The sequence below is a fragment of the Mandrillus leucophaeus genome, unplaced genomic scaffold (genome assembly GCF_000951045.1).
Source record: "Mandrillus leucophaeus isolate KB7577 unplaced genomic scaffold, Mleu.le_1.0 Scaffold66, whole genome shotgun sequence".
Taxonomy (NCBI): Eukaryota; Metazoa; Chordata; class Mammalia; order Primates; family Cercopithecidae; genus Mandrillus; species Mandrillus leucophaeus.
In genome coordinates this window covers 5,383,860-5,400,621 of record NW_012107141.1, presented here as the reverse complement: position 1 = coordinate 5,400,621, position 16,762 = coordinate 5,383,860, and the positions used below count along the sequence as shown (strand labels likewise).

Genomic DNA, 16,762 nt, shown 5'->3' with positions numbered 1-16,762 from the left:
GCACAAGCCAAATTCAAATAAGGTCTTTTTATTTTTTAAGATACAGTCTTGCTCTGTTGCCCAGGCTGGAGGGCAGGGGCATGATCTCAGCTCACTGCAAGCTCCGCCTCCCGGGTTCACGCCATTCTTCTGCCTCAGCCTCCCAAGTAGCTGGGACTACAGGTGCCCGCCACCACACCTGGCTAATTTTTTTTTTGTTTTCAGTAGAGATGCGGTTTCCCCATGTTAGCCAGGATGGTCTTGATCTCCTGACGTCGTGATCCACCTGCCTTGGCCTCCCAAAGTGCAAGTGCTGGGATTACAGGTGTAAGTCACTGCGCCTGGCTTTCAAATAAGGTCTTAACTGCCCCTAGAAACTAACAAATACTACCTGGCGCGCTCACAAGCCCTGGGTTGACAGGCTTATGAGTGCGTGAGAGGTGAGAGGCTGTGCTCTATAAATGCTGCCAGTCTCTCCATAACCATTCTCTGGTGGGCCAGCTCCTTGGCATGGAGTTTGTCCTAAGTTCATGCAGTGGCAACCCAGCAGTGGCGGCTGATGATCCCTATGTTAATCACGTACCCTGACAGGGTCCTCCCGAGAAGCAGCAGTAATCCCACAGCTGCCATTGTCCTAAATGACATAACAGGGCCCTCTCTAGCTACGAAGATGGTTTCCATTTGACAACCATCGGAGCCCAAGATGTGCAGTGAAAGCCATGAGGAGCAACATGAGGGATGACAACCAGGTCAAAGGATTCACCAGACACAGGGCTCCTGACATGAACCCACAGCCTGAAATATCTCCCGGAGAAATCTGGCTTGGCAAAAGGAAGGCTGTAGTTACCTTTCAGACTGGGGAAGGGTGTGGCCTTCTCTCGGACACCTTTGGTGGGCAGTGTGAGGTTTGAAAGACTGAAGCTGGTACTGTGGTTCCGATAGAGGCTGCCTATCAAGGGGAGGGTGCGAGAGTGATGACTTGGCAGAGTAAGTAATCAAAGCATTAGACTAATGACTATCAGCATCTGCACCTCCCTCCTTTCCAAACACAATCCCAGTTTGATGGATCAGATCATCTCTGATCTGTCTTAGAAAGGATCAAGTCTAACTCCAGGCAAACAATGGAGCCACTGCCAGGAGCAGCCAAAACCCAGTAACAGCTTTCTCTGTCCACCTCACATGATAATATCCGAGTCTCTCATCTACTGCTGCACAGCATGAACGCAGGCAGTTAACGGGCTTCTGGTCTGAAGCTGGCACTGTCCCTCCCTGGCTGCTGAAGAAACTCACGATAACAGGGATTCTCGACGTTGGCTCTCTCTAGTCCATAGTCTGTCTTCAATCTTTAACTGATACCACCCCACACTGCTGGAAATACTCTCTAAGCACAAAATTCAATCTCGTATCAATTTCAAAGCACATTCATGGAAGAGTCCGTTATGAGGCAAAGAAGATACCAGATATAGACTCAAATCAAATTTGACCAGAGTATTTCCACTAAATATAAGCACAAGTGTGTGATTCTGAATTTACTGCCTGTTTTCCAGTTACCCATCCAGCTCTTACCTGAAATAGACTGAAACGACCAGGCATAATGATAATGACTAATCTGTCCCTGTCCTTTACTGCCCTCACTTGAAAACACCTTATTCAGTATCACCCAAATGACTGAATTAGAGCTTGCTAATGCTAACCTAGCCCTACATGTGAAGTTCTAAACAACATTTGCGATAGTCAGGCTCTGCTGTAGAGAAAATGGAACACAGGAATGAGAGAGACAGCTGAAGGCACTTACTGGCAAAAGACATGATGCCCCCGAAGCCCTCGGTGCTGGTGTTGGAGACGGTGGAGTTGGGAGAGCTTGCCCGAGAGTCTGACTCTGCATCTGAGTCACTTGCCAGTCTCAAGCTGTTGGGCCGCAGCAGCTTTTGAGCCCTTGAATGCACAGTGGCACCTATGAGCCCCAGGCAGGGGTACTTGACCTTGGGAGTATGAGCCTTATGCTACACTGCAGCTGCTGCTCCCTTCCTATAATTCCTAAACCCCTGGATCAAAACACCACCCTCTGGGGATGGCAGGACCACGAGAGCATTCAGACTTAGACTTTCTGATTAACCCTCGCCCAGGGTCCACTGAGGTGAGGTCCTTCAGTCACCTATCTAGAAGGGATCCCCAGGCTCTCACCGATTGCCACTGACATGTTGGCTGAATCGGGGAGTGTAACTTTCCCCCTGCTCATCCTCATCTTCCTCAGGGGGAAAGCCATATTGGGGCTCGAAGTATGGATTGTCATAGATTCGTCGGCGCACTGACCCCTCTCCAATTTCTGCCTGACGTCTGTCCACGTTCGACTTGCCAATGCTGGGAGGCACGGAAGGGAGGGGCTTGGAGACGCCTACTGCTGCCTTATCATCCATCTCCGTAGAGTCAGCAGGTTCCTGAAGGCCACATGAAATTAAAAGTGGTTAGCTGGTGCCCAATGGTACCTTCCTGTAATCCCAGTTTGGCAGCGCTGGACCAGGTCTGTCAGATTTCTAGCCTAAGGAATGTGTGAGAAACGATCTCTGTGGCACCTGTTCTCTGTCCCCACAAACTATATAAGGGAGATCACAGTTGTACCCTGAACAAAGCCTGATGAACTCCTTTTGGGGTCAAAACTAGGTCTCTTAGGCTCTAAGCTCTAGGGCCCACGAAGAGGAAGATGAGAAAATTGTGTGAGAAGAAGCAAATGAATAGCTACAGCCTGGCTTTCCTAATAGATGAGGCCCACATCCCAGGCCATGGTTCTCACTCATCCACCACTCCTCACTTACAGAGTTGGCTCCGTGGATGATGGTGCTGGGGCTACTGCTGGCAGTGGTGCTGGAGCTGGAGCGCAGTGGGGGGTTTTCCTGAGAGTTCTCACTGTCTAGGCCAGGCTCTTCTGCTTCCTTCTGATTCTGCAGCTCGTCAATCTCCACCTCGCTGGCATCCCCCAGTGCTGCATGCGTCAGAGGGTCCACATCTGCCAAAATCCAAGGGAGGCAGGTAGAGACCACCCCATCCCTAGACCCCCAACCCCTGCCCAGGACTGGCCAATCTCCCCAAGCACACTTACTGGGAGTATCACCATTAATGTCACATTTCATCATTTCACTGACAAAGTCACCAAGGGAGGAGTAAGAAGAGCTTGAATCGTCATAATCCATACTATCACTGCCACTGCAGAGTGAATTGCATAAAAAACAAAACAGAAAGGGGCAGGGAGAACACCTGCAATCAGCACTAGGAAAAATAAAAGGGGGAGCACTCTGAACGCAAGGCCAGGGTACAAATCAAATAAGGAAGCCAAGAAAAACAGTCAACCAAAGCATAAAGACTGATAATAGGGGCTGGGACAGTGGCTCACGCCTGTAATCCCAGCACTCTGGGAGGCTAAGGCGGATTGATCACCTGAGGTCTGGAGTTTGAGAGCAGCCTGGCCAACATGGTGAAATACCATCTCTACTAAAAATACAAAAAGTAGCCGGGTGCAGTGGCTCACGCCTGTAATTCTAGCACTTTGGGAGGCCGAGGTAGGTGAATCACTTGAGGGCATGAGTTTGAAACCAGCCTGGCTAACATGGTGAAACCCTGTCTTTACTAAAAATACAAAAAATTAGCTTGGCGTGATAGCATGTGCCTGTAATCCCAGCTACTCAGGTGGCTGGGGCAAGAGAATCGCTTGAACCCAAGAGGGAGCTTGCAGGGAGCCAAGATCATGCCACTGCACTTTAGCCTGGAAGACACAGCGAGACTCCATCTCAAAAAATGTATATATACAAAAATTAGCCAGGTAGTCCCAGCTACTTGGGAGGCGGAGGCAGGAGAATCACTTGAACCTGGGAGGCGGAGGTTGCAGTGAGCTGAGACGGCACCACTGCACTCCAGCCTAGGTGACAGAGCGGCAAGACTCTGTCACACATGAAAAAAAATAAAGAAATAAAATTAAAAAAAAAATACTGATATGGGAAGCCTATGAGATTGCCTCTTCTGTGCTAAAGAAGGGCTAGTGAGAGCCTCTTCACCTTAAAAACCTTTTTGCTACCCTAAGGATGCTCACCTATCATCAGTAGGTTCGGAGTCGGAGTCCCGCTCTGGTGGTACACTCAGGGCCTCAGCCAGCTGGGAATTGCTGTCATAGACGCGATAGTGGATAGGCTGCAGCTGATGAGCATACCACTTAGGCTTGTCACCAATCAGGGCTGGATCAAACATATCTACCCCATGAGGGAAAAGAATAGAAAGTCAGCAGCAAGGAAAAAAAGGCAAGCAATGCCTGAAAGAAGGGCAGGAAAAAGTCTAAAGCAGAGCAAGGACAGAAGGCACAGGTCAAAGATGAGCAAAGGAAAAATCAAAGTCCATCAAGAGGACAGAGGCAGAAGGCAGAGCGGAGCAGAGGGCAGGTGGACTCACTGTTGTGAATTCGCTGAAAGGCATAGTTGGTGGGGTTAAGGATCCATTCCCCAAAGTACTCCACAGCTTGAGTCCTGGCCAATTTCTCGGCAAAAGGAGTCTGGCGGGGACGTGAGGCTAGAAAGGAGCCAGCTTGAAAAGCTACCACAGGCCGAGGGAAGAGGCGCAGGGTACGTGTGTGCATCTGAAATCCCTGCAGCACGTTGGCAGAGTTGAAGAACCGTACCATGGCGACCCTGGGGAAGCAGATGATGAGATAATTTGAGATCCATGCCCTGTAGGGTAAGGATTCTCATGATCCAAAGTCTCAGAACACCTCCCAAAGCCATCATTTAACAGGCTTCCAAGGGGAGAGACACCTGTTTTTTCTGAGACAGAGTCTGGCCCTGTTGCTCAGGCTGGAGTGCAGTGGCGCAATCTTGGCTCAATGCAAGCTCCGCCTCTTGGGTTCACACCATTCTCCTGCCTCAGTCTCCCGAGTAGCTGGGACTACAGGCATCCGCCACCATGCCCAGCTAATTTTTTTTGTAGTTTTAGTAGGGACGGGGTTTCACTGTGGTAGCCAGGATGGTCTCGATCACCTGACCTCACAATCCGCCAACCTCAGCCTCCCAAAGTGCTGGGATTACAGGTGTGAGCCACCACGCCCGGCCAGGGAGAGATATCTTAAAAGAATCATCAGCCCCCTATTCATCCTGAGCACGTGGTTTACTATTTCTTCACTTTGCTTTTACCAAGGTGGAAAATCACAACCAAATATGGCACATATTTTATATATAAAGAAACCCTGGGCTGGGTGCGGTGGCACACGACTGTAATCCCAGCACTTTGGGAGGCCGAGGTGGGCGGATCACCTGAGGTCAGGAGTTCGAGACCAGCTCGGCCAACATGGTGAAACACTGTCTCTACTAGAAATATAAAAATTAGCCAGGCGTGGTAGCAGGTGCCTGTAATCCCAGTCACTTAGGAAGCTGAGGCAGGAGAATCACTTGAACCCGGGAGGTGGAAGTTGCAGTGAGCTGAGATTATGCCATTGTACTCCAACAAGAGTGAGACTCCATCTCAAAAAAAACAGAAACTCTGGTTCAGGGAAATAGTCGGCCCTAAGGTCACTTAGAGAGCAAAGAGATCAATTTAAGAACTTGTGATTACATAGTCGGCTTGGTCTTACCTGGTTGCAACATCCACAGAATCCACATCGTTGCCATAGATAAGTGGGTTGAATTCAGTGGACGGTGTGGACTGCAGGTCATTAGAAGGCCTTCCCAAGAGAAGGGGGATCTCCTGGCCCTCATGAAATTTCTCCAGATTGAGGATGGGCTGGGTGTTGAGGCTCATGCTGGCCAAGGCCTGTGGAACAACAAGAAAATTCCTTATACAAGGCACGTTCCTGGGCAGCTAGCCAATTTCAACTCCAAGGAAAGAGCCTTCCTAAAGTCTTCTACCTCGTATTCTCTGGTCAAAAAGTTCTGCAACAAAGAACAGTGCTAATTTGCAAATCATGGTCAACCCATTTCAGACCTTTCATCTTTGAAACAAAAATCCCAATACTCTAGCCTTTAGAAAACAGTCTGAAATATGTAGCTCTCCATCTTAAGACAACCTAGCTCAAGGCAACTTGATCTTATCGAAGTCCAGGACAGTTGTTTGCAAAATTATTATAGTCATTAAATGTTTTTTAAAATTGGAATCTATGTGAAACTATACAGAATGGAAATTTGAAAACATAGCTGCTCTGAAGGACACAGGAAGCAGAGCCTCACATGCTCAGGGATCCCAAGCTAAATCGGCCCCTCAGAGGCTCAATGGGGCAGGGTGAAGACCACTGGTCGAGAGCAGCAGTGCTTCTCAAATGTGAGTGAGGAGAGAAATCACGGGGGGAGGTTGTCAAAACGCAGATCCCGATTCAATATGCCTGGAGTGATCCTGCACTTTAACAAGCCCAAGTGATGCTAATGTTGCTGGTCCATAAACCACACTTTGAATAGCAGGAGTTAGAACACAGGATCAATGAGTCCAAGGATCTTAGCTCCTTCAAATATTTAAAATATAATTCTTGGCGGGGCGCGGTGGCTCATGTCTGTAATCCCAGTACTTTGGGAGGCCGAGACGGGCGGATCACGGGGTCAGGACTTAAAATTCCCACTAGACTCTGCAGTAACAAGGTATCACATTATATCAGCAGTGATGAAGCAACTGAGGTGAGAGGGATGATACAAAATGACCCATTTAAACCCAAACATAGCATCTAGAGGTACTACTAAGTACTTTAGACAACACAGAAAAAGGTTTCTAAATGCCCTTCAAATGAGAGCAGGGAGTCCTAAAAATAAACACAGTGCTATCTATTGGTGTTTCTACACAAGACATAAGGCAGGGGAAGGGAATCAAGCTTTGTCATGTGTTACCTTCAGGTACTGTGTTCAGCATGCAGAGGAAGAAAATAAATCAATAAAAAATGGATGTGAGGAATTACTCAAAGAAAGGAATTTGTTTGTTTGAGATAGTCTCACTCTGTGGCCCAGGCAGGAATGCAGTGGCACGATCTTGGCTCACTGCAACCTCTGCCTCCTGGGTTGAAGTGATTCTCCTGCCTCAGCCTCCCGAGCAGCTGGACTACAGGCGTCCACCACCACGCCTGGCTAATTTTTGCATTTTTAATAGAGATGGAGTTTTACCATATTGGCCAGGCTGGTCTCAAACTCCTGACCTTGTGATCCATCCACCTCAGCCTCCTTAAGTGCTGGGATTACAGGCATGAGGCAACATGCCCTGCCAAAGAAAGGAATTTTTGAAGAAAGGAACCTCAGGATCAACTCTAGAAGATGATATAAAAGCAGCCAGATGGTCCACACTACTAACTTCCACCTAACAAGATTGAGAAAATTGGCAGGGCATGGTAGCTCATGCCTATAATCCCAGAACTTTGGGAAGATGAAGCGGGTGGATCATGAGGTCAGGAGATTGAGACCATCCTGGCTAACACGGTGAAACCCCATCTCTACTAAAAATACAAAAAAATTTGCTGGGCGTGGTGGCGTGCACCTGTAGTCCCAGTTGCTGGGGAGGCTGAGGCAGGAGAACCGCATGAACCCGGGAGACGGAGCTTGCAGTGCACTGAGATTGCGCCACTGCACTCCAGCCTGGGCGACAGAGCAAGACTCTGTCTCAAAAAAAAAAAAAAAAGGCCCCGAAAATGTTCTGAGGCCATAGAGAGTGGCACACATACAAGAAACAGACAGTGAAGGGCTATTTTATACAGTATAATAAGCATTAGAATATAGTAAGGCATAAAATGAGTTGGAATCAAAACCACTGAGATTCACTCTGCCACCCAGAAATGGGATATCCCTTTTCTTAAGCCCATCCAGGGTGAAGAAAACTACTCCATTTGAAGTTTGATAGGAAACTGGCTCTGAGAACAGCTGTCTTCCTATAGGAACCCCACAGCATCTATTACTCCCCTCTCTTTCCTTCATTCTTCACGTACCTGCTTTAAATGCTTTTTCAGCTCTAGTGACTCTGGTTCTGGCAGAATAGGCAGCACTTCTGCATTGGTGGGGGCAATCACCTGCACCAGAGAAATGATAAAAGACGTGACCTTAGAGTTTATTGCTCAGGAATTTCTCTTACACAGGGTAAATAAAAATAAGAGGATGTATATACAGTATTATTACATAAACGAACACACGTTATATAACTACACAATAAGATATGTACACACATATATGACATACATATGCATCTGAAAGGAAATATACCTTAATGCTATTGGTTATTATCGCTAAATAAAAAGATTACGGTTTTGCTTTTCACTTACTTCATTTACGCTTATTTTTATTTTTTTAAAGTTTTACAATGAACACACATAAGGGCTTCCCACCAAAGTTTGAATATACTCACATTGCAGAATGGTCAAATAATTCATTAAGCCTGCACTGAAAGACAGTTTCTTACTGGAAACTATACTCCAGGGAAACCATTAAGAGATGATCTATACCACATGTAATGGTCTTCAGATCACAACTGTCTGACTGCTCTTGGATATGGTGGAGGCACCACTTAATTCTGGCAAAAATAAATCCTAAAATTCTCTGAGACCTAACCAAGGGCTTATTTGGCCAATAAGGTAAAAGGAGCATTTAAAAAAATTTTTCAATAAGTCTCACAATAGAAATTATCCAACAACTTAGAACGTTCCTGAAAGGAATCTAGAAAAACACATATCCCAGGACTGGGTCTAGAATGCAATCCTCCTCCAGACGCTACAATGCCTCAGCGAAGAACCTCACCCTGTTGCTGTCCAGATCCACTAGCCATACATCATCAGGCATTTTGAAGTCCAGTTTGTAGAGGAAGAAGCTGGCAGGAACCCCAATGATGTACGGAGTTGGAGCCAACAGCAGCTGTGGAAACGATAAAGAAGGTGAGAAACAAAGACAAAACCTATCACGAGCACTTATCAAGTCTGGATTCTTCTAGATAAGGAAATGCAGAAACAATCCCTCTTCCAAAACCCTTGAGGCCAGATGTATTTGAAAATTCAGAATTTTCCAGATTTTTTGAAAGGTTACATAGTACATTTTTTTGTATACAGTAGTATTCCTTATCCACAGTTTCACTTTCTGTGATTCCAGTTACCTGAGGTAAACTGCAGTCTGAAATATTAAAAGGAAAATTCCAGAAATAAACAATTCATAAATTTTAAATTGCAGCTTGATCATATCTGAAGTCCAGGACAATAGTTCTGAGAAGCATGATGAAATCTCATGCTGTCCCGCTCTGTCCCACCCAGACATGAATCATCCCTGTGTCCAGCATATCCATGCTGTATACACTACTCACCTGTAGCCATCTCAGTTATCAGGTCAACTGTTGCACAATCTCAGTGTTTGTGTTCAAGTAACCTTTATTTTACTTAATAATGGCCCCAAAGCACAAGCGTACTGATGCTGGCAACTGGGATATGCCAAAGAGAAGCCAAATATATGTCCAAAGAGGTCAGGCGCGGTGGCTCATGCCTGTAATCCCAGCACTTTGGGAGGCTGAGGCAGGCGGATCACCTGAGGTCAAGAGTTCAAGACCAGTCTGGCCAACACGGTGAAACCTTGTCTCTACTAAAAATACAAAAAACTAGCCAGGCATGGTGGCTGTGCCTGTAATCCCAGCTACTAGGGAGGCTGAAGCAGGAGAATCACTTGAACCCGGGAGGCGGAGGCTCCAGTGAACCAAGACTGTGCCACTGCACTCCAGCCTGGGGGATAGATGGAGACTCTGTCTCCAAAAAACACCAAATAAATGCCCAAAGAGAAATTGTTAACCTCTTACTGTGCCTAATTCATAAATTAAACTGTATCATTAGTATGTATATATAGAAAAAAACAAAGTATCTACAGAGTTTGGAACCATCTGTGGTTTGAGGCATCCACTGGGGGTCTTGGAACATATCCTCCACAGATAAGGAGGAATTACTGTATTACGTAAGAACTGCGGCAGTGTAGCCAGTAGCCTACAGTCATTAACATTTGTTGTGATAAATAAAAACTACAAATTGCATAAGCTTTGCCACCAGATCAGTTCAAATCAGTCAGATTTTGCAGAGAAATAAGTTATGACAAAGGATTGAGGACCAGCACTCACTTACAACTTCTTTGAGCATTAGGCCTCCTCCCTCAGGAAGACAGAGGTGACAAAGCCGGAAGACGCCTTGAGACTCACCTGCTCTGCTGATGCCATGCAGGTGGGAAGCAGCGGGATGACAGGAAACATATACTCCAGTGGATAGATCATTGCCACGAATGCCATCACAGACATGGAAAGTGCATTGTAGTCTCGAGACTGTAGCACCACCTGTAATGAGCCATCCAGTAAGAATCACTCCAAAACATAAAATAAGGTTTACAAGAAAACAGCTTCCAACATTACAACTTGGTTTCCAATTCACCATGCCTACAGCTCCAGCTTTGCCTTTCGCACTGCCCTCTGCCCCACCATGCCTGCCACCTCCCAATTCAGGCACAATGGTGATCCTCCCTCACCTGAGATATGCAAATCACTCCCTTACCTTCCTAGTTCTTGTACTGCCCATCCCAGGACCACTCATGAAACAGAACTACCGATATTTCCAAAGAATTAGGTCAGTACAATTAAGGATAAGCCCTAATGAATGGTAAACCCTCTGAATACATCCCACATGATACCAGTATCTTAATTCAACCCACATCTACGGAATACCTGCTGTATACCAGGCATCATGGTACCTCCTGAGCACAAAAAGATGAAAAATATGTAGTCCCTGTCCTCCAAGAGCTCATGATCTGGCCATTGGCATATTTAAGAGTTCCTCCCCTAGAAAGGTCTAGGAAGCTGGCCTCTCACCTTATGCTCTAACAGAATGCAGGTTAGCACCTGGAGACAGGCGTCCACACCTAGAAGTTCCAAGGGAAGGTGCAGTGGGAAATCCACTAGGGTGAATCGAGATGGGTCTGGAAGAGCAAAGGTCAGAGCTGGCTGGAGCTCTTGGGGTAGGACCTCGATGTCTACTCGCTTCTGCCCAGAGACGGGTACTGGGGAGCGCAGCAATCGATAGATCCAGGCCTCAATCTCCCGAAGGTCATGCAGAAGGGCACTTGACTTCTCCTCCACCAGCAGCGATCCAGTAAAGATCCGCCACATGGTGTCCCTGAGAAGCAGACAGCAGGAACCAGACACATTAGCATCAGGAGCTGATACCCCACTGCAACCCAGTATCACCACAGAGGCTCTAACGATGACAACGGGAAAAGGAGCATCATTAGGAAAGCCCAGTCTCTGAGCTCAGATAGGACCAGAAGGTATATACAACAGCAAGAGCAAATGTAAAAATATATACTGGGTAAGACTTACTGTCCTAACCACCGTTAAACATCAAATTACAGCATTACTCCAAACACAATTTTGGAAGGAGGTTTAACTCTGCAGAGTCTTTTGCTTAGTAAAGATTAACTCAGCCGGGTGCGGTGGCTCAAGCCTGTAATCCCAGCACTTTGGGAGGCTGAGACGGGCGGATCACGACGTCAGGAGATCGAGACCATCCTGGCTAGCATGGTGAAACCCGTCTCTACTAAAAAACACAAAAAACTAGCTGGGCAAGGTGGCGGGCGCCTGTAGTCCCAGCTACTCGGGAGGCTGAGGCAGGAGAATGGCGTGAACCCAGGAAGCGGAGCTTGCAGTGAGCTGAGATCGCGCCACTGCACTCCAGTCTGGGCGACAGAGCGAGACTCTGTTTCAAAAAAAAAAAAAAAAAAAAAATTAACTCTTGGCTGGGCATGGTGCTCACGCTTATAATCCCAGCACTTCCGGAGGCCAAGGTGGATGGACCACCTGAGGTCACGAGTTTGAGACCAGCCTGGCCAACATGGTGAAACCCTGTCTCTACTAAAAGTACCAAAATTAGCTGGGCGTGGTGGCACACACCTGTAATCTCAGCTATTCGGAAGGCTGAGGCAGAAGGATCACTTGAACCTAGGAGGCAGGGGTTGCAGTGAGCTGAGATCACACCACTGCACTCCAGCCTGGGGAACAGAGCGAGACTCCATCTCCAGAAGAAAAAATATTTACTCTAAATACTCTACATATGCTTAGATAGGTCTGAAGGACCTTGAGTTGCAGAGGAAATTTCCCATGCCCCTCAAAGACCAATTACATGGAATCTCTAAAATGCTCCCATTGGGCAGCAGCAGCGAACCGTACCTTTGTACACCTCGAGGGATGCCCAGCTTCTTGCCCAGCAGGCGCTCACTACAGCAGTCCACCAGGCGCTTGAGGGTATACAGACACTCTCGGAAGGTGGAGAAAAAAGGATAGTGACTGAGCACGCACAGGGACGTGAGAGTACTGTTGCGGGAGCGGCTCCCCGCCTTGGCCCGGCGTTTGCCCCGAGGAGACTGGTTCACATCAGGGGTAGAGTCGGCACTGGGAGGCTGCCGGGATGAGCCACTCTCTGAGCTCTCGGTGCCACCCTCTTCTGAGGCACAGGTGGCGCGGGTTCCTTCCTTCCCATGGGACCCTGCCCCCCCTTCCCCCTTCTCCTTAGGGATTCGCTTCTGGAAGGAGCGGTAGAAGTTAACACAGATGCCATATCGCGTGACTCCAGTGTCCTTGTCAGTGAGGGTGAAGACAAAAGAGGTATCATCCCGGAGGCTCATGCGCCGCTGCCGCACGCTCAGGCAGCCCTCGGGCTGGCAGAAGAACACGACATCTGGGGGCAGGGGAAACTCAGCGTGATCCTCTAAGGGGTATCGTCGTAGCAGTTCAGGAGTCTGGGCCACGCTGTCACTGCTCGGGTGCCTGAAGAACATAAAGACAAATTCAGCAGCCTGAAGGGATGGAATGGGCTATCACATTTTAACCACCGTCGAAGAATAAAGCTCAAGATGCTATTTTGGATAAAGTAACCTGACTGTAACACCTTGGAAAATACGGGTGCTGCCTGCCATATGGAGCTGGTAGCCTAAGTGAAGTCTGCACTGTCATGAAGGCACCTATTCTGCAACAAGAGATTTTGACAATAAAATTATCATTGGCACCTTTAGATGATTAACATCTTTTAAAGTGAATTAGCTAATAAATTACCAAAAAAGCATACACAGAGGAGGAGCTTTTAAAGTACTTTTCCTTTTTACGAAATAAGAAAACTGAGATATAAAGAGTGTATTTGCTCAACATCACAAAGATGTTAGTTAAGAGCAGGGTTTTGCTTTCAATCCACCTGACTTTGCTGTTTCCCTATTGGCTTCAACGCTCCCATCAGGGTAAAATAACAGGGGAAAATGAGCTATGCAAAGCAACGTGGAAACTGGAGAGGGGAACAACTGCAGGTTTTATGGCTATCCCAGAGGTTAAGACAAAAGTCCATCTCTTCTTGGTTACCTGGCCCCTACGATCACTAGATAGTCAAGTAACCGAGGACAGAACTTCTTCTTTTGCACCATGGTTCCAATTCATCAGTTCATCTCAGAGAAGCATCAGGGCACCAAGCAAGGAGTCAGCATTCCCGGGAGGAATTCTGAAAACCGAAGTCTAATAGGAAAAAAAGTACTGATAAGATCCACTGCTATGCCTAAGGGACTCATCCCTCTCAACTTCTTCCCGGCCAGGGGCAGAGGTCAGAAGGTCTTCCACTTTCATACTAATGAGAGGAGAACTTGACACTTGCCTAGCCTCGTGTCTAGGTTTATGAGTTCACAGAATAAAATGTTAAAAAATAGATAGGCAGGCCCGGTGGCTCACACCTGTAATCCCAGAACTCTGGGAGGCTGAGGCGGATCACCTGAGGTCAGGAGTTCCAGACCAGTTGGCCAACATGGCAAAACCCCATCTCTACTAAAAATACAAAAAAAAAAGCCAGAGGTGGTGGCATACGTCTGTAATCCCAGTTACTCGGGAGTCTGAGGCACGAGAATTGCTTTGGCGGAGGCTGCAGTGAGCCGAGATCACGCCACTGCACTCGAGCCTGGGCCACAGAGTGAGACTCCGTCTCGAGAAAAAAAAAAGAAGTAGATAAATAATGGTTCACCTACCTATCCCTACCAATAACTTCATTTCCAGCGTAACACCTGGGGCTCTGTTTCTGAAAAACAGACCTAGGCCGTCTAATCTGGACTCAGTCATTGTAACAAAAATGGAAGTCACTCTCAGGATCCCTCCAGGGTGGATCAGGATCAAACCAGACTCCTCAACTAGCACTAATCTGCACTTCTAGGTCTAGATGGAAACGCAATTCTTCTGTTTCAACAATCTGCATTCAGCTTGATGTGAAACTACCACATAGACTGTCTAGTTAACCATGCTCAGACAATAACAGCTGGCTATTCTACCTCATGTGATCTCAAATGAAAATGTCCATTGCCCCAGTTGCCTCCTCTGCACCACTTTTCTCCGCGCTTCAGGCAAGAAAGGAGCCCAGAGGCCACTGCTACTAGCTCTGCCCTTGGTGCTGAATCATAATCTCCCCTCTATTTTGATCTTAGGCTCAGAATCAGTAATACAATACACACAGATGAGTCCTTGTCCTACTATACAATACAGAGGCTATGAATCAGAGGTAGAAATACTAGGATTTCTGCAAGGACAGGGAGAAGGAGAGGTGCTCAGAGAAATTTCTAAACTATGTTCTAAAATTAGGAAAAGCTTTCATGGTCTTAATTGTAATTTATTTCCTTTTAAGTGTCTATACACTTCTCTAAATAAAACGTTTCACCCCACTGCACAGCTATTTCTAGTAGGGCTATTTCTTCTACGAGTAGCAGTTCTTTTCTCATATTTCTAGTGTTCCAGGATTCTACCTCTGTGCTCTACATGCGGCCTAAGACCTTGTTCAATGCACACAGAGAGAAACCCATTATCATATATATACATACACACACACACTCTACTCCCTTACCTGCTGCTGCGGGCACTCCCATATATACAGACATACACATTCCTTGGATGCTTAAGGCCCTATTTGGTTTAGGTAATGAGTAGTTCTTTTTTCTCCCCTACCCAATAATAAACAAGACCTATTTGCAATACCTCTCAAATCCTCAAAATACTGCTTTCTCCTTTCCCTTGCTCCCAATAGAGGACCTGCAGGTAATAGGATTCAGTTTTATCTCCATAGCGACTCTGGCTCCCAGCACTATTTATAGCAGAGCCACAGCCCCTCCCCTGCTTGGTGACCGCACAGTACTAGCAGCTGCTACTCCAGAGTCGGCCACGGCCCATAACAATTCACTCCCCTTGAACCTAGAGACACTTCTCCCACTGACAGTACCTGCTAAGAATTAGGTTATCTTCTCCCTCCTCTGTCTGTAGTTTGTACTCCGTCCTAATTCTGACTTTTGATACTGATATCTCTACACCACCAGGCTTCCGAGTACGCCGTATATTCATTTCTAGGTATCACCACTGCTTAACAAACCCAAACGGTCCCTTTGGTTCTCCCAGTTGCAACAGAGTCATGAGCAAACTACAGGAGGTGGGGCACCGTAACAGAGCTGCACTCAGCTCCTCCTGAGCAGAATGCAAGGGGGAGAGAAACAGAGAAATGAAATGGGATATGAGTAAAAAGCATGATTTGTTCTAACAAAGAATTATGTAGTTAATCAGTCATGGGATTCGAAAAAAAAAGAACTGTGTAGAAATGACTACAGCGAAAGCCAAAGTATCTCAAAGTAAAACAAAATTTATAGAACCAGAGCTCTAGGCTACACCTTGCAATCTATGTTTATATTGAAAACCAGGAGTCCTCTCCAGTCAAAATCTCAAAGATCAGGCCTGAAGCACCTCCTACTGAGTACGCATCAGGCCCCTCTAGCCTTGGAGGGATCTCAGTCCCTATCCACTGAGAACTATCTGATGAAACTCAAGTCACTCACAATCATTTCCTTCCAGAGCCACAAGGACCCTGAGATCTTGTTATTATTCTAGTTATGGGTAGGATACGATTTTTAGCCAGAATTCATCTAATCAGCAGCCACTGCCTTCAGTTATTCAGACTGCAGAGATAACTAAGATTTTTCTTCTCATTCTCTCCTCTCTCCCCTCCCCACAAAGATTAACATCTTTAACTCCTCTAAAGACTAAACCCTCTAACATCACCCACAACTCACACTCTGTCTTCACAACCAACGAGGCTCCGACTCTTGCCTGTAGCCTCAACCATATTTACTAACATAGAGCCTCTGGTTCCTGTCTTCATGTATTCCAAAAGCATCAAGCTCAAAATGCATATCTATCTGCTGAAGTCCAACATCACCATCAGCTCCACCCAGAGGTAGAATTAGGATTCACAAACTTCTAAGTTATCTATGTCTTTTCAGCAGAAATGGCCATGCTAACCAACCCTTTGGATTCGTCCCTCATTTTGCACAGGATCTCACAGTAAAACCACAGGAACCAGAGAGCAATATGACATCTCTGCTGACGTGAGCACAACAGGAGGCTCTCCTCCCCTCCTCTACCTCCCCAGGCAGTGACCTTGCAAGCTCATCAGCACGGACTGGTCCAGCGTGCGGAAGAACTGGAGCAAGGAGGCTGGCAGCTGGCAGGGTTGGGGTAGAGGGAAGGGCAGGGAAAGGTGGAAGAAGGTAGATACACGAGGATAGGGAGGAGAGTGACTGCAGAAAGATGAAATAGCGTTCTCACTCTCCAGCAAGTCAATTTTGAAACATCAAATTAAAAAAACAAAAAAAAAAAATTATTGAGAACCAAACGTGGCTCTCCAAATTTCAGCCAAAAATAAGGCGCACGCACGCACACGCACAAGCACACCCGCCAAGCGCTGTGCGGGCTCGGGCCCCAAGGCTGCCCAGCTCTGCCCGCCCCC

At 46.9% G+C, this 16,762-nt stretch overlaps 1 protein-coding gene and 1 long non-coding RNA gene across 13 annotated transcripts in view; one reads left to right on the top strand and one right to left on the bottom strand.

Annotated features, from left to right (window-relative positions):
• MADD (MAP-kinase activating death domain) overlaps positions 1–13,475 on the bottom strand; it is a 59,268-nt gene extending 45,793 nt beyond the window's left edge. For 7 of the 12 annotated variants that reach the window (XM_012001417.1, XM_012001424.1, XM_012001419.1 and 4 more), the window contains exons 1-14: positions 13,324–13,475; positions 12,145–12,741; positions 10,792–11,095; positions 10,132–10,263; positions 8,706–8,819; positions 7,904–7,984; positions 5,585–5,763; positions 4,414–4,649; positions 4,061–4,217; positions 3,077–3,180; positions 2,793–2,983; positions 2,164–2,417; positions 1,775–1,914; positions 827–928 (exon numbers count right to left, since the gene is read on the bottom strand). In XM_012001417.1, the coding sequence (XP_011856807.1) occupies positions 827–928; positions 1,775–1,914; positions 2,164–2,417; positions 2,793–2,983; positions 3,077–3,180; positions 4,061–4,217; positions 4,414–4,649; positions 5,585–5,763; positions 7,904–7,984; positions 8,706–8,819; positions 10,132–10,263; positions 10,792–11,095; positions 12,145–12,741; positions 13,324–13,385 (2,653 nt within the window). In that variant the 5' untranslated portion in view covers positions 13,386–13,475. The remainder of the gene's footprint in view (positions 1–826; positions 929–1,774; positions 1,915–2,163; positions 2,418–2,792; positions 2,984–3,076; positions 3,181–4,060; positions 4,218–4,413; positions 4,650–5,584; positions 5,764–7,903; positions 7,985–8,705; positions 8,820–10,131; positions 10,264–10,791; positions 11,096–12,144; positions 12,742–13,323) is intronic. The other 5 variants (XM_012001425.1, XM_012001426.1, XM_012001429.1 and 2 more) reach the window with 1 other exon arrangement.
• Positions 13,476–15,222: 1,747 nt separating this feature from the next.
• On the top strand, positions 15,223–16,643 carry LOC105554818. The gene is made up of 3 exons (XR_001008386.1): positions 15,223–15,333; positions 16,148–16,210; positions 16,309–16,643. It is a non-coding gene; the product is annotated as an uncharacterized LOC105554818 (long non-coding RNA).
• Positions 16,644–16,762: the final 119 nt, after the last annotated feature.